Here is a 15685-nt window from a genome sequence, read left to right on the forward strand (position 1 = left end):
GGAATGCTGCAGGACAGGGTGTGCATCAAGGAAGCAGGATAGTGTTGCTGCCTCCCTGGGCCTGGAACCCACTGGGGAGCTTAATCGATCAGCAGGCACTCAGTAATGTCCAGCTCTGGGGACAGGCCTATGTGAGTGGGGTGGTGGCCAGTCCTCGCAGGTCCAGGGGTTGGGCGGCCAGGACACTTGGAGGCAGCAAAGAACACTTTGAGTGTTGAAGCTAGAAACCATAGTTATAGCCAGGGATACACCTCTGTCCAAAGTCTGAGGCTGGATGCTGCTGGGTCCAGCTGGGAGGGCCAGACTGGCAGAGCACAGCTGGGCTGGGGACCAGGCCTATCGTCCTGGCATTGCCTGTCCTGAGGACTGCTGTCAGTGGGACTCTGGCATGGGGGTTGTGCCCAGGGCTTGCTTGAGTCCCGACAAGCAGTGGTGATAAGAAACAGGGAACTGAAAGCAGGTCCAGAGGCCATGCCTTCCAGGGGCCTATGGTTCAGCAAGGGCTGAGAAGCATCCTGGCACCAGGCTCACCCTCTGCAGCCAATGGCCACGTTGGTGTTGTCTTCCAGCTCTTTGACTACATCTCTGAGTGCATCTCTGACTTCCTGGATAAGCATCAGATGAAGCATAAGAAGCTGCCCTTGGGCTTCACCTTCTCCTTTCCCGTGAGGCATGAAGACATCGACAAGGTGGGGCTAGGTGTGAGGTGGGCAGGGGTGGAGGTGGATGGATGGGTAGACAGGCACCCCAGAGAAAAGGGCCCATGAATTCTGCCCTGGGCTGCTTTCAAATGCAGCACCCCACATTGGGAAAGAGCCTTGGATTCAAACAAGCTCCGTCACTCACCTCCTATGAGATTCTGGGAAAGAATCATAATGTTAGCTGATTCTTACTATTTGCCTCAAGCCTCCTCGCAACCCTATAAGGTATGCATAACACCCCCATTACAGAGTAGGAAACGGAGGCATAGCAACTTGCCCACAGTGGGAAGTGGCAGCACTGGGGTTCAAACTCAGACAGCCAGGCTCCAACACACCAGCGTGTCATCACTACGCTGTACTTTCTGTTGGGGAGGTGGCAATGTCCCAAGGCTGCAGCTTTACCCTGACTTCTGGCAGGTAAGTTAGCCTATCAGTTATACATGCCTCCACACATACACATACATATATAAATTATACTCACAGACACATGTAAATTATGTGTGAATTTGAATTGAATTGAAGTCGCTTAGTCGTGCCCGACTCTTTGCCACCCCACGGACTGTAGCCTACCAGGCTTCTCAGTCCATGGGATTTTCCAGGCAAGAGTACTGGAGTGGGTTGCCATTTCTTTCTCCAGAGGATCTTCCCAACCCAGGGATCAAACCCAGGTCTCCCGCATTGGAGGCAGACACTTTACCTACTGAGCCACCAGGGAAGCCCAAAATTATGTGTATATGTGTGCGTAAGTTCTGCATGTGAATCACATGTGTGCACATAAATTATACACACATGCACTGCATGTGGTTAAATTACACATGTGTGCACACATGCTGATTATATGTATATAAACACATAAGTTATACATGCATATTTTTATACATAAATATATTATACATACTTCACCTTCTCCTTTCCCGTGAGGCATGAAGACATCGACAGGTCAGTTATATATTTGTATATATCTACACATGTCAATTATACATTCACATATACATGTAAATTATACACATCAAGTATATATAGGTATACACATGTAAATTACACCTGCATATTTACACATGTCAATCATACCTACATGCGTATATGCATGTGATCATATATATTTATACACATTCACAGGTAAATGATACATACTCATCTCCACACATTAATTATACAAATATATGTGTGTGTGAATTATACATACATACATATACACAATTATACATAACACATGAGACCTCTGGGTTAGAGAGAAAGCCAAAGTCAGTACTCCTGGCAGAAGCAGCTGTGGGAGCAACATCTTATGTTGGTTTTCCAATCCCCAGTCCCCACTGGACATTGGGGGCCGGATGGGACCTTCACACACAGGAGCTGCACACAGGAGAGGAGCCCTGATCTTACGTTGGCTGCTCTGCTCCAGACCTCCTCCTCACTCAGAGATGATGACTCTAGGCTTAACTATACAGGCATCCTTAAATTGGCTGGAACCTAGCTCTGCAGAAATTTGAGATATAGATAGAGAATTGTCTCCAACACTTCTCAAAGTTAGATGGCTGCTTTGAGCCTCAGTTTCCTCAGCTTTAAAGTGGGTGCACATTGTACTTCCCTGGCAGTCCAGTGGCTAAGATCCCATGCTTCCAATGCAGGAGCCATAGGTTTGATCCCTGGTCGGGGAACTAAGAACTCACATGCTGAGCTGTGTGGCCAAAAATTAAAAATAAATAAATAAAGCGGGTGCACATCCCTGTGGTCCGAGTTAGCTCCCATACCTTCACACCTACCCCCAGCATCCAGCAGTCACTGAGACCCTTGTCTCCCCACAGGGCATCCTTCTCAACTGGACCAAGGGCTTCAAGGCCTCGGGAGCAGAAGGCAACAACATTGTGGGGCTCCTGCGAGATGCCATCAAACGGAGAGGTGTAAGTGGCACCTGCACCTGCCCCTGTGACTGCCCTGGACCCTCCTCCCCCCACCTTAGGCCAGGATGCTAGTGAGGGCCTGCTGGGTGTCCCCTCAGGAAGGGGTCTCTGCCTCCTGTGCCTGGCTGGAACGGCTCAGAGCCCGCTAAGCTGAGACCCCCACCCCCATCCAGCCCTGTCACCACCGTCTCTCCACCTCTTGGCAGGACTTTGAGATGGACGTGGTGGCGATGGTGAATGACACTGTGGCCACAATGATCTCCTGCTACTATGAAGACCGCCGGTGTGAGGTTGGCATGATTGTGGGTAAGGAGGCATGCCCTGCCCGACCCAGGGGCCCCAGCCACCCAAAGACAGCTGAGGCTTCTCATCTACAGCAGGCTACACAGGGCCCTCTGCACCAGTCACGGCCACCCAAGGTGCTGGAGCCCAGGGTGGTCTTGTGAGCAGCATGGGTGTCCCGAATGCACGTGCTATTTATTGGTAGCAAGCATTTCAACACTCGCAAGTCACTGCCTCGGATGGCACACCAGCTGCATGCATGTCCACCTGGCCCATCAGGATTTAATTAAATCACCTCATCTGGTAAATTGACCAACCTGGACAGATTTGTCCAAGTGGAAGAGGATAAACCTGAGTGGCGTCATCCCTTCCTGGACAGTCTTACCGCACCCCAGGGCAGCCAGCCGCTCTGCCAGAAATGAAGGCAGGTACCAGGAAAGGGGACAATGTGGGCCCCAGTGGGCCCTTCCCACCAGCTGTGGGCCTTTCCCAGAAGTTCCCGAGGCCTTTACAACGTTTACTGTAATGCTTGAATACACAGGCGTGTGGGTATTTCCCTGGACTCTCTGGGCCCTGGTTACCCAGAAAGGCAGCGTTAAGTTTGTTTGCTTCTACGTCCCCTTCAGAGTCAGCCCTGAGCGGTTCAGTATTCATGTTCTTACCATCTCTCTGCAACTGTATGAACATGTCCTAAGGGGCAGCCTGGTCGATTCTGCCTCTCCTCTAGTTTCTCACTTTTCTTCCTTCCACCCTCACCTTCCAGCTGAAAGTTAAGTCCACCCCTAAACAGAAGCCCCAGGGGCCCTGGCTCTCTGGTCCCTGAGAGGAGAGAGAACTGCCTGGGTCAGTTTCCCAGCACACCTCCACCTGGGCTCTGTGGCCGATGGCCTCAGGCTCGCCTCTGGAGCAGAGATGGTAGAGTGGACAGTGATCACATTCGCCCTGCAACAGTCTTGGTGTCTCTGCTCTGCGGTTAAACACATGTTTATGATAATTACCAAGACCTAAAAATTGGGAGGAATCACGTCAAAGTCTGGACTTCTGTATTTTTTTCCCCACAAAATCTTGGAAGGCCCAGCATCACTGGGCCTGGATCCCAGGCAGCTCCACTGCTGGTAAGAGGTTGGCATGACTGAGTGGCTGTCCCTCACAGCTGGAGGGGTGTGCAGTCACGTTCAGATTGATGCTCCGCCGTCACTATTTTGAAACTCAATTTATGAACAAAGGACTCCATGTTTTCACTTTGCATGGGACCCTGCAGATTATAAATTCCATGGCCAGGCCCACCTGCAGTGACCTGTGTGCTGCTCCCAAGGGCCAACACGCTGCCTCAGTCACCACTGGGTGTGTGCGTGGGTGCTCATCCGCTTAGTCGTGTCCAACTCTCTGCGACCCCATGGACCATAGCCTGCCAGGCGCCTCTGTCCATGGAATTCTCCAGGCAAAAATACTGGAGTGGGTTGCCATTTCCTCTTCCAAGGGATCCTCCCAACCCAGGAACTGGACCCACACTTCCTGCACTCCTGCACTGGCAGATGGATTCTTTACCACTGAGCCACCTGGGAAGCCTGACCTCTGGGTGGCCCCCCTCAAAAAAGAACAGAAGCTGAGACAGAGAAGTTCAAATAAATGTTTAGAAAGTGCCAGAAAACAAGAGGGATGCACAGACAAGACAAAATCATAACATTCCACTGTAATAGGCAAAGAACTTTAACATATATTCTTTCCCTCACTTCTCTCAACTCCAGGAAACAGGGGGAGTAGGTGTTACCAACCCCTCTGGGGGAAGAAGAACCACCCAGGCGGGTGGGCTTATCTACCTGAGGTCACACAGCAAACCCAGACCTTCCAGCTCCTGGGAGAGCTGGTTTTCCTTTGCTGCAGGGGGATGGAGGGAGTGGTGAGAGGGTGGAGGGCTCAAAGAAGCTGGGAAGATGGGGCCACACAGGGCTTCCTGCAGGGGCGAGGCACCCAGGACAGCTGGCATCCCAGGCAAGATCCAACGATGCCACGTCCCACAGGCACGGGCTGCAACGCCTGCTACATGGAGGAGATGCAGAACGTGGAGCTGGTGGAAGGGGACGAGGGCCGCATGTGTGTCAACACCGAGTGGGGCGCCTTCGGGGACTCAGGCGAGCTGGACGAGTTCCTGCTGGAGTATGACCGCGTGGTGGACGAGAACTCCCTGAACCCGGGGCAGCAGCTGTAAGGACCGCCCCTCCCCCGACCATGCGGCAGATGGGGCCAGCTTGCAGATAATGGGCTTGTTTTTAAACAGTTCTGGGGAAAAGCAAACTGACAATCTCTTCGTAAGCTGGCTTGTCTCTTCCTTCAGCTCAGACGCATGTGCCCCTCTGTGAACGGTAAATACTGAGAGATGCCAAGATTAGTCTTTAAAAAGAGGGCCTATGGACAGATGAGCGGGGACCTTCCTTGTACCAGCAGGTGACCACTGGCATAGGAAGACTGAGAAGCCCCAGCAACGCTGACTGGGCTTAATCAAGAGATCCCCAAAGTACAGCTCTGAACAAGTTACCAGAATGAATCGGAGTAATCTGGAGGATGTTGCAGGTTCACAGAGCTTGTCAGGGCTTTCCTTTATCAATTGCCTACTCTGCACCAGGCACCTGAGCTTCCTCTCTGGCTCTCCTAAACCTCAGGGAGGTCGGTAGTATTCAGTGGAAGAGGAAAACACTGGAGGCCTACAGACTCTAGGGCTGATGTGCCAACTCGGTGGGTTCTAGGAGCATAGGGACCCTAGGCGCCCTAGCAAGTGGGCAGAGGCCTGCTCCAGGCTGGCCACTAGCCTCTCTGAGCCTGAGCTTCCCCAACTGTCTCTGGGTGATGAGAAGAGCTCCTATCACATACATGCGGGGAGGTCGAAGTGGGCTCAGCCCAGGGGCCTTCAGGAGGAAGGTCTTAGGGGGACTGAACTGTGGGCCCACCATGGAGCATTCTCCCAAGGCCCCCGAAGCCCAGGTGGATTAATGCCGGAATGGCCTTGAACCCAGTGTCACAGCGTCCCACCTGGCCTCCTCTTGGCTGTGATGGGGCGGTGGCCGATCTCCATCTGCTCGTGGGGACCTCCCTGCGGGGAATGACCCGGCTGTCCTCCTCTGCCCAGGTACGAGAAGCTCATTGGTGGCAAGTACATGGGCGAGCTGGTGCGGCTTGTGCTGCTGAAGCTTGTGGACGAGAATCTGCTCTTCCACGGAGAGGCCTCGGAGCAGCTGCGCACGCGCGGCGCCTTCGAGACACGCTTCGTGTCTCAGGTGGAGAGGTGCGCGGGGCGCTCAGGGGATAGGGGTGGGGTACGGGCGGCGGTGTGCACGCAGAGGTTCCAGGACTCATAACGCGAAGTGGGGGGGGCGGGGCTCCAAGTGTGGGCCGGGCCTGGGCGGAGCTCAGGGGGCAGAGGGCGGGGCAGGGACCTGAATCTGGGTCCCAGGGTAGCGGTGAGGTCCTGGGACGCGTGCGGGGAGCCGGGCTCAGAGGGCAAGGCGCAGGGCGTAGGGGCTCAGGACCGGCTAAGTCCAGGGATGGGGCACCGGGGGCAGGTGTGGCTTCCGGCTCCCAGAGGAACTCCCCTTAGGACAGTCGACGGAGACCACACCTCCCCTCTGCGGCTCCCCCACCCGCCGTGGACCTAGTCTCTTTTATCCACACAACAGTCCAGAGGCACGGCAGTTATCCACTTTAGGGCGGAGACCCTGAGCTTAGAGAAACGAGTAATGACCAAATTACTGCTGGTCCCTGGCGGAGTCAGACCCGCTCCCCTCGGGACTCAGAGACCCAAGCTCTCTGCCTGGGAGAGGTGGGCAGGGGAAGGGGCAGAGGCCGCCGCGGTGGGGATCTGGCTGGTCCCAGACTAAGAGACCCTCCCACAATATCCTCTCACCCCCTTCCCGCAGCGATTCCGGTGACCGCAAGCAGATCTACAATATCCTGAGCACGCTAGGGCTGCGACCCTCGGCCACTGACTGTGACATCGTGCGCCGAGCCTGCGAGAGCGTGTCCACGCGCGCCGCGCACATGTGCGCCGCGGGACTGGCGGGCGTCATCAACCGGATGCGCGAGAGCCGCAGTGAGGACGTGATGCGCATCACCGTAGGCGTGGACGGCTCCGTGTACAAGCTGCACCCCAGGTGAGCCCGCGCGGACTTCTGCCGGTCCAACCCTGCTCCAGCCTGCCCTCTGTGAGTTTGCATCCTTAGGGCAGAACCCGGGCGTTGGTCTCCATCTATGATACTCAGGCTGAGAGGGAAGCTCTCCGAGGTCCCGAGAATTCTTAAACTCTCCGTAGTCCCTTGCCCCCAGACGCAGGAGGAGGGTTCCCTTGTTTTACCCCTTGGCGGTGCATTCAGCGCGGTACCAGCAGCCAAGCTTCCCCTCTACGCAGCTTCAAGGAGCGGTTCCACGCCATCGTGCGCAGGCTGACGCCCAGCTGTGAAATCACCTTCATTGAGTCGGAGGAGGGCAGCGGCCGGGGCGCGGCCTTGATCTCCGCGGTGGCCTGTAAGAAGGCCTGCATGCTGAGCCAGTAAGAAGAAGGCTGCCAAGGCAGGAAGGAAGCTGTGGCCGGCTACTGGACCTGGGCTCCAGGGGACACTCTCCTTAGAAGTCCCCCCAACCTGGCCCAATAGAGAGGCTTCTCCCTGTGAGGACCTTGGATGCCTCCCATCCCAGCTGTCACCTCCAGAGGATGGGGGGAAAGCCTCTGGAGTGGTTGTGGAGGGCCCAGGCAGGCCCCTTCTCTCAGGGTCAGTTGGTGAGATAGCCCTAGGGCCCTGACTGGGTTGGGAGCAGAAATGAACAGGAATGGAGAACCCTCAAAGTACCTCGCCTTTCTTGCTGAAATCAAGGACCCAGAAGGGAGTTATTCACTCAGGATTTTGTTGCATTTCTGCACTGCTTGTCTCTTGGAGCTTTCAGCCTGGCTCAGCCCTGGCTCTGAGAAGGGGGTGCCCTCTGGACCCTACTGGCCTGGCTTCCCCATGAGCTCAGCCTGCATGGGGAGGCAGCCCTCATCACCTGGCCAGACCTAGACCTGGATTCCACAGGGGCCCCAGGGAGCTGCTGATCACTCAGGCCCGGGAAGTGGAAGGGACAAGCTCCACGGTAGAGGCTGTGTGTACCCCGAGGCCTGGAGATGGCAGCCTTTTCCCTCCCATCCTGCCATCCCTAAGTGGTCTGTGGTTCTGGGATGGACGCTCACAGGAGATGCAGGAGACAGAGTCTCCAAAGCCTCTGCGCAGAGGGGCCCAGGAAAAGGAGGAGTCCCCCCACCCACAGACAGGCCTGGGAGCACCTCTGGGATCGAGTCCCCAGCTCCCATGGCACTCAGAAAGCCCAGCAGTACTCAGCATACACCCCAAGGGACAAGCTAGGCCTCTTTCTTCTCAGCAGACTTCCATGTACCACACAAGCATATCCATGCCCAACCTGGAACTGTGTGGGTGTTTTTTTTTTTAATTAAAAGTTTTAAAAGTTTAGAACATGACCTTGTCCACTGTTCTTTGACCTCTGTGTATGAGACTGTGGGACAGCACACATACAGACGTGATCCTGTGCACACGGACACTCTGCAGGCCAAGGTGTATCTTGAAATTTGCCATCCTCTCTGGTGAGCCGTGCTAGGGAGTATGGAGAGTAACACACAAGGCTGAAGGAACAGGAATGGCATGGGGCGGTGTGCAGGGGTGTGGTCAGGGGTCCTGGACTTGACCAGGCCTCTGCCCACCAGCCTGTGGGATTCAGGGTGTGGTTGCACCTGTTTGTAATCACTCAGCAGCTCTGAGGTCTCTGAGAGCTTCCAGGTACTATCCTGGAGGGAGTGGGGCTACTCTAAGAAGGGGAACAGGGCTGATCTCTGGGAACTGGTCCTGCAGCAGATTGGTCTCAGCAGGGAGTCCCTGTTGTGACAGTGATGAAAGGTGTCGGAGACAGAATTATAAGAAGTCACATGGGGACTTCCCTGGTGGTCCAGTGGCTAAGACTCTGCACTTCCAATGAAGGGGGCCCGGGTTCCATCCCTGGTCTGGGAACTAGATCCCACATGCCACAACTAAGAGTTTTCATGCTGCAACTAAAGATCCTGTGGGCTGCAGTTAAGACCCAGTGCAGCCAAATAAATATTTTTTTAAAAAAGAAGTCACATGATTTCTGTGATCCTTTCAAGTTTGCTCCTGAAAGAAATGCCTATTTCACATCAGCCAAGCCTCAGGGCTAAGACCTTCTTACACACAAACCCAGTTACATATGAACATGTATTTGTAAGATTTTAACATACACTCACTGTTTTTTTCAGGTTTTTGGGTGTTGTTATCTTTTTTAATTTAATTTTTATGTTGGAGTCATCAGACATGACTAAAGAGACTTAGCACATCGTTGATTTACAATGTTCTGTTAGTTTTAGGTATTCAGCAAAGTGGTTCAGTTATACATATACATATATGCATTCTTTTTCAGATTATTTTCCCCTCAGTTATTACAGAATCCTGAGTAGAGTTCCCTTTGCTATACAGTAGGTCTTTGTTGATTATCTTATACATAGTAGGGCTTCGCCTGTGGCTCAGTGGTTAGAAAAATTCGTCTGCAATGCAGGAGATGTGGGTTCAATCCCTGGGTCAGGAAGACCCGCTGGAGGAGGGCATGGCAGCCCACTGCAGTATTCTTGCCTGGAGAATCCCATGGACAGAGGGGCCTGGTGGGCTACAGTCCATGGCATCACACAATCTGACATGACTGAAGTGACTAAGCGTGCATGTGTAGTGTGTATTACACTCACTTTTCAATGAGAGAAACCAGCAAATCTGGAATGACTACATTATTTCATTCAGTACTTAACCCAAAGTTGTGATTTTGAGTTTTTATGTCCTCCTTGAGATGCTGTCCCATTTTATGGTATGCCACATGTAGAATTACTTCTGATCTTTTTCGTTCTCTGAAGTATAAATGATGCATTGGAAGTCTGTGCAAGCCTTTGATGACGTCATTATCAGTACTAAGGTACTCATGTTCCAGCATTCACCTGCAGTATTGGATCTCATGTTACCATAAATTATTTTCTAGGTGTCCTTTATGTTATGATTCAGGGCCCTGTATTGATTGTATAAAATTCTCAGTGGAGGTAGGTTATAGGTATAGCCTATGAATTTCGTTTCAGGAGAGTAAAAGTCGTGTTACAAGATACTTGTTACACAAAAGGGACCTTGGGTCTGATGGACGAGAAGCCTGCTCTCCTAGCTGGCCTCCCTGCATCCTTGCCTCAGTGGGCAGAGGGACAGCCATGGGCGCTCTCCTGTGCTGGTTTCAGGGGAGCTGCCAACTGCCCACTCTTCCTGCTCTGGCAGGTCTCCAGCCCGCCAGCCCCTCGCTGCCCTGGGTCCACAGGGAGCTGAGAGGCTGCTGCTCTGGCACAGGTGGAGGGAGCCCAGGCCCCTCTCTCTATAGAGGAGCTCCACAAGAAGGGCTTGGGACCCACTTCCATGGGGGTCCCAGGGGATGCTCGGGGTCCAGGCAGTGCTCCATGCTCCAACAGCATCACATGCAAGTTCTGGTTGGGGTAGCCATCAGCTCAGGGCTGCCTTTTGCCCCTTGGTCAGAGGGGTGAGAGGCCAGGGCCAAATGTCCTCACCTCGGGGAATGCCTGAGACCACCCCCCTCCCCGCCCCTGTCTCAGGCCAGAGACCATCCTCAGAGCCTCTGACTGCCTTCTCAAGCCCAATGGAGGCCTGAGGCCAGCCCCACCCCAGCTGTCCCTGTGGCCTGGGCTGGAACTGCAGGAAGGACAGTCTGGTGAGGGTAACAGGGGCCCCTCATTTAGCCCTGGAGTGGCGAGAGCTGCAAGCCTGCTCTGCTCTTGGAGGCAGTGCACTTTGCAGTGCCAAGACGGGCGGACACTGCATGTCACACGTCTGTCGGGGGCCTGAAGGTCGCTGGGAACGTGGCTGGAATCTGCTCAGGGGCCCTGTCTTCCCCCAGCCCAAGCAGAGGCTGCCAAGTTTGGGCCTATCCTCTCCTCCTGTCCTTATTTGGCGTTCCAGGTGATAAGGCTGAGACATAAAGGGGGCTGTGGGCCCCTCGAAGCAGCCAGGCCGCTGCAGAGAGAGAGGATGGTGAGTGGCAGGTGGGGGACTCCAGGCTGGCAGCCTCCAAGGTGCTGTCCTCTGGGCTGGGGGCATGGAGCTGGTACTTCTGTGCCTGTACTGGGCCCAGAGAGGTGGTCTCCAGGGAGAGAAGCAGGACCCTGGGCCCCGGCTCTCCCAGGAATGTTCTGGGGTTGTCCGTGGCAGGGAGTCTTTGGGGAGCTGGGGGAGGACCCATTCCCACCTGTGGTGTTGCAGGCCAGCAGAAAGGCAGGGACCCGGGGCAAGGCCGCGGCCACCAAGCAGGCCCAGCGAGGCTCTTCCAACGTCTTTTCCATGTTCGAACAAGCCCAGATCCAGGAGTTCAAGGAAGTGAGTGCCCCACTCCCACTAGCCTGGGCCCCATCTGGGGACCGTGCCCCCAGTACTTCTTCCCTGTAGATCAGAGGTCTTGGCCCCTGTCCTTGCTTCTCCCACCACCCAGGACCCCCTCACCTCCTGCCTTGCCTGGGGTGCGGGCTGCTCCCGCTGGAGACTGTGGCCCCTCCATCTCACAGGCTTTCAGCTGCATCGACCAGAACCGTGACGGCATCATCTGCAAGTCGGACCTTAGAGAGACCTACTCCCAGCTCGGTGAGGGCACCCGTCTCCTGCCTGGCCCAGCCCCTCTCACACCAGGGATCCGGCTCAGAGCTGCGGGCTGGCCTGGCCTGTACTCCTGTCCTGGCTCACACCACCCACCCACCCCCAGACCACCTTCCTTCCACTCCACTTCCCCCACCCAGTGAGCATTCTCTATCCTCGGTGGCTAGGATAGGGGAGGGGCAACCCAGCCCTACTCAGGGACACTCAAGGGCCCTGTGTCCATCTAACACCCCCACAGGGAAGGTGAATGTTCCAGAAGAGGAGCTGGATGCCATGCTGCAGGAAGGGAAGGGGCCCATCAACTTCACTGTCTTCCTCACACTGTTTGGGGAGAAGCTCAATGGTGAGCCAGGGGCAGGTCTGGAGTCCCTGGCTGGGCAGCAAGTGTGCACTCCACCTGGACCCTGCCTGGACCCAGCCTGAGTCCCACCCAGAGCCTGTCCAGACCCCATCTGGCCCTTGCCCATCCAGAGGATGTGGGGCCCACCTCTGCATTCCATGAGTACTGATCACCCCAAGCCTCAGGGATGGGAAATATGCCTTCGCTTTCACTCCCAAATCCCCAATCCCAACCTCCTGGCCAAGCCTGGCATTTCAGAAAGACAGCTGGCATTTCAGAAAGACAGCCGATCCCTGCATCTCTGAGCCCAAAGGAGCACTTTGTATCGGGCACCCTCCCCCCTCTCTGCGATCTGGAAGGTTCCCTCCCCACCCTGGGTTCCTCCTCGGTGGGGCTGGGAAGCTGGCAGTGTGGGTGCTCACCTGGCTCCCTTGGCTTCCCAGGGACAGACCCCGAAGAAGCCATCCTGAGCGCCTTCCGCCTTTTTGACCCCAGTGGCAAAGGCGTGGTGAACAAGGATGAGTAAGTGGGACAATGGAGTGAGTGGCTGGGGGCACTGTGCTGGAAGCAGGAAGGGAGGTGGGTCCCCTTGTGAGGGTGGCCACCTGTCCTTTGGGGTCCTCTCTGCTTTTGCGGGGAGCTGACCATCTGGGCTGTGAGAGCCTCCATCCCCTCCCTGTGCAGCCAGCCGCACCATGCTCTCCCCACTGCTCCCCACTTACTCCCTCAGGTTCAAGCAGCTTCTCCTGACCCAGGCAGACAAGTTCTCTCCAGTTGAGGTGAGGATTCCGGGGTCCTTCAATCATCCCTCCTGGACCCCTTCACAGGGCTCCAGCCCACAGGGTCCAGGCGGTGGGGGCCTCAGTGACCCACTGCCCTCGTGGGCTTAGAGCGCAGCTTACTGGAGGAGGTGCTGCCTCTGTTGGAATCTGGAGGGTGAAGGAAGTGGAGTCAGAGGAGGTGTGCAGGCTGGGTGAGCTCTGTGTGCAAGGGTCCAGGGGTGAGAGCGCAGTGAACCTTAGCATCTGAACAACAGCATCTTAGCCACGCGGGAGGGAGGGTGGCCCTGTGGGCAGGGTGGGCCCTGTGACCCACCGCACCCCTCACTCCTGCCCCAACCTCCGCCTGAAAAGCTGAGCGGCAGTGCATGGCCCCAGGGACAGGGTGAAGGTCACAGGCCTCCGTCAGATCACTCTGACCAGCGCCTCCGCAGGTGGAGCAGATGTTCGCCCTGACGCCCATGGACCTGGCAGGGAACATCGACTATAAGTCCCTGTGCTACATCATCACCCACGGGGACGAGAAGGAGGAGTGAGCCCGAGGCGCCAGCGGCTGGGACTTAGGGCCAGGCCTGTGGGGGCACCTCAATAAATGCTATTTCCAAATTAGATCTCGGCGGTGGCCTGTCTACGGCAGATGGGGTAGGGGCGCTGAGGTGAGCGGAGGGGCCGATGCAGAGACTGCTGTGACAACCAGCCTGGCCCTTGCCAGCCCCCTGCATGCACCCTACACTGCCCTGTGACCTATGAACCCTGATGTGCCCAGGTTATAGATGAGGACACTGAGGCCTGCGAGGGTGGGCATGGCACCCAAGGCCACTCCTCTAGGAGAGGAAACAGGGGCCTTTATGCCCATCTCCACTAGGCCCAGAATGAGCCACATGAGATTTTTCTGCTCAGCAAACATCTGCCAATGGCCCAGGGACTCTGCCCTCCTGGCAACCCCCTCCCCGTCACAGCCCCCCTCTTTGCACCCAGGCTCAGGTGGGCCTCTCTGCACACGCATGTGGTGTGCTGGGCCCTGTGTGAAAGGCACTGAGGGACCCATGTGAAAACACAAGTGAGGCGCCCTGACACCAACGGAGGGGCTGGAGCACACACAGGTGCTAAGGGAAGTGCTCTGAAACTGGCCTCATGCTTCCGGATGAAAAGATGAGGCTGCTGGAGAGAGGAGAGGGTTTCTCTGGAGGGAACTGTGCGTGTTCGCCCCCCACCTCACCTGCATAAACCAGGAGCTGGGGGCACCCAGCCTCATCATGGGAACAGGAGGGGCAGCAGGGCAACCTCCAGAGTGTCAGCAGCAGAGAGGGGGAGAGGAGAGGGCAGGAGGGTGCAGAGGGGAGGGCAAGACCTAGAACACAGGAAATCCTTCTTTGCCTGACTCCTTCTCACCTCCAAGCCCCGATGCAGTACCCTGCCCTCACTACAGGCTGGGGAGGTGGGAGGAGGTGAGGGAGAAGGGAGAGCTGACCACAGTCCCTCCAGAAGGCAAACAAGAGGAAATGCAACTCACCCGAGAGGTGTTCAATTTTGATGTTTACCTGGGTCTTGTCAAGTTTAATTCCTACATTGAGACTTCAGATATAAAGTTATCAGTGGTGCTCTCTATTACTTATTTGTGATCACAGAAGTCGTGGCACTGCTTGAATCTTCATCAGGGAGCAAGCAAACTGTCCCTCCCAGCATGCTTGCTGTGAAGATGGGTGAATAAGATCAAGCAAGTGTTATGATTCTAGCTCATGAGTTCTGCTTTTTCATCAAACTGATTTCAAGAAGTGGGGGATGGGGAATTCCCTGGTAATCCAGTGGCTAAGACTCAGTGCTCCCAATGTAGGGGGCCTGGGTTTGATCCCTTGTCAGGGAACTAGAGCCCAGATGCCCCAACTAAAGATACAGCATGCTGCAAGTAAGATCTGGTGCAACCAAATAAATACAAATAAATATATTTTAAAAAGAAGTAAGGGATGATTTAATAATTCAAGCCTCTACAAGGAAAAGTTGTGAAAGACTCTGAAACAGACCAAAAAAATCATAGATGTGTGAACAAAGGAAAAAAAGTGTCATTCACCACCCAGTTCTACAAGGGTTAACTCACAACCCACAGCAGTCACCCACCATCTGGATGGAAACAGAAAGAAGCACTCTGTACTTTGGATAAGCGGGCCCCTAGATAGTTAGATGCATATCTCAGGAAGGATTCCAATGACCCCAGAGTCTTATCTCTTTCCACACATGGAAAAACCCTAAAATCATTACCATGAGATGTCTGTTCTTTGTGACTAGCAGTACTCTTTTACCATGATGTATGCTTAACTGCAGGTATTTTCTAGCAAAAAAAAAAAAAAAAATCACATATAAACTGGCCTCTCCCCTCCCTCTTCCGAGCAGTTCCTCAGAGCTAACTGAGCAGCTATCTCTCAGGCTAGAGTCCTCTGTGAGACCCGCAGGAGGGCCTGGAGCCAAGGCCAGCCCACTGTGCTGCTCTGTCCCTTGGGTTTTGAGTGCATGCAGAGATGGCTGTACAGGCAAATGCAAATTAAAAATGAGAAAACATTAATACTCCCTGATGCAAAGAAAATAAACACTTTTCTCCTCCCTCTTCTTAGAACATTTCCTTTAGAAAACCTGTAAGTTCTTTCCCTTCCTTTTGTGTGTGTTTGTGTGTAAATCTGTTTAAAAGCTAAATCAGCCTCTTGCCAGTCTGACAACCCTGAAATGTTTCCCAAGGACCTGGGGACATCTCTCTGAAGAGACTAGCACCCTCCTTGCCCAGTTCGCCTGGGACATAGGAGCCTGACTACCATGGCCGGGCTTGTAAGTGTACTTCCAGTTGTAAAGAGATGAGAAGTTTGCTTTTCCTCCAGATAAGGCAGTCAGCAAACAAAGGTGCCCCCCACCCCCACCCAGTCCCAGTGGGACCGGGGGTGGATGGGGGGTGAGCTATGTGACA

General features: G+C 54.7%; 2 protein-coding genes across 3 annotated transcripts in view; both read left to right on the top strand.

The window, feature by feature from the left end:
* Positions 1-8375, top strand: part of GCK (glucokinase) — a 36389-nt gene extending 28014 nt beyond the window's left edge. Inside the window, exons 4-10 of the mRNA XM_040259852.1 lie at positions 570-689; positions 2507-2602; positions 2809-2908; positions 4906-5089; positions 6009-6164; positions 6796-7029; positions 7284-8375. Of these exons, the coding sequence (XP_040115786.1) occupies positions 570-689; positions 2507-2602; positions 2809-2908; positions 4906-5089; positions 6009-6164; positions 6796-7029; positions 7284-7428 (1035 nt within the window). The 3' untranslated portion in view covers positions 7429-8375. The remainder of the gene's footprint in view (positions 1-569; positions 690-2506; positions 2603-2808; positions 2909-4905; positions 5090-6008; positions 6165-6795; positions 7030-7283) is intronic.
* A 2459-nt stretch (positions 8376-10834) lies between these two features.
* MYL7 (myosin light chain 7) lies at positions 10835-13346 on the top strand. Of its 2 annotated transcripts, none has more exons than XM_040259854.1 (7): positions 10835-11001; positions 11230-11343; positions 11529-11604; positions 11855-11959; positions 12400-12478; positions 12687-12735; positions 13170-13346. In XM_040259854.1, the coding sequence occupies exons 1-7, from the start codon at positions 10999-11001 to the stop codon at positions 13269-13271; spliced, it is 528 nt and encodes a 175-aa protein (XP_040115788.1). In that variant the 5' UTR covers positions 10835-10998; the 3' UTR covers positions 13272-13346. The 2 variants fall into 2 exon arrangements, with proteins under 2 accessions (XP_040115788.1, XP_040115787.1); XM_040259853.1 differs by having other exon boundaries at positions 10900-11001; positions 13114-13346.
* The last annotated feature ends 2339 nt before the right edge of the window (positions 13347-15685 follow it).

The sequence above is a fragment of the Oryx dammah genome, unplaced genomic scaffold, assembly GCF_014754425.2.
Source record: "Oryx dammah isolate SB20612 unplaced genomic scaffold, SCBI_Odam_1.1 HiC_scaffold_18, whole genome shotgun sequence".
Taxonomy (NCBI): domain Eukaryota; kingdom Metazoa; phylum Chordata; class Mammalia; order Artiodactyla; family Bovidae; genus Oryx; species Oryx dammah.

Excerpts from the sequence above, each read along its gene's own strand:
- MYL7 (XM_040259854.1), top strand. Across the intron at positions 11,344-11,528 it reads AGATCCAGGAGTTCAAGGAA|GCTTTCAGCTGCATCGACCA; the intron begins GTGAGTGCCCCA and ends TCCATCTCACAG. Across the intron at positions 11,960-12,399 it reads GTTTGGGGAGAAGCTCAATG|GGACAGACCCCGAAGAAGCC; the intron begins GTGAGCCAGGGG and ends TTGGCTTCCCAG.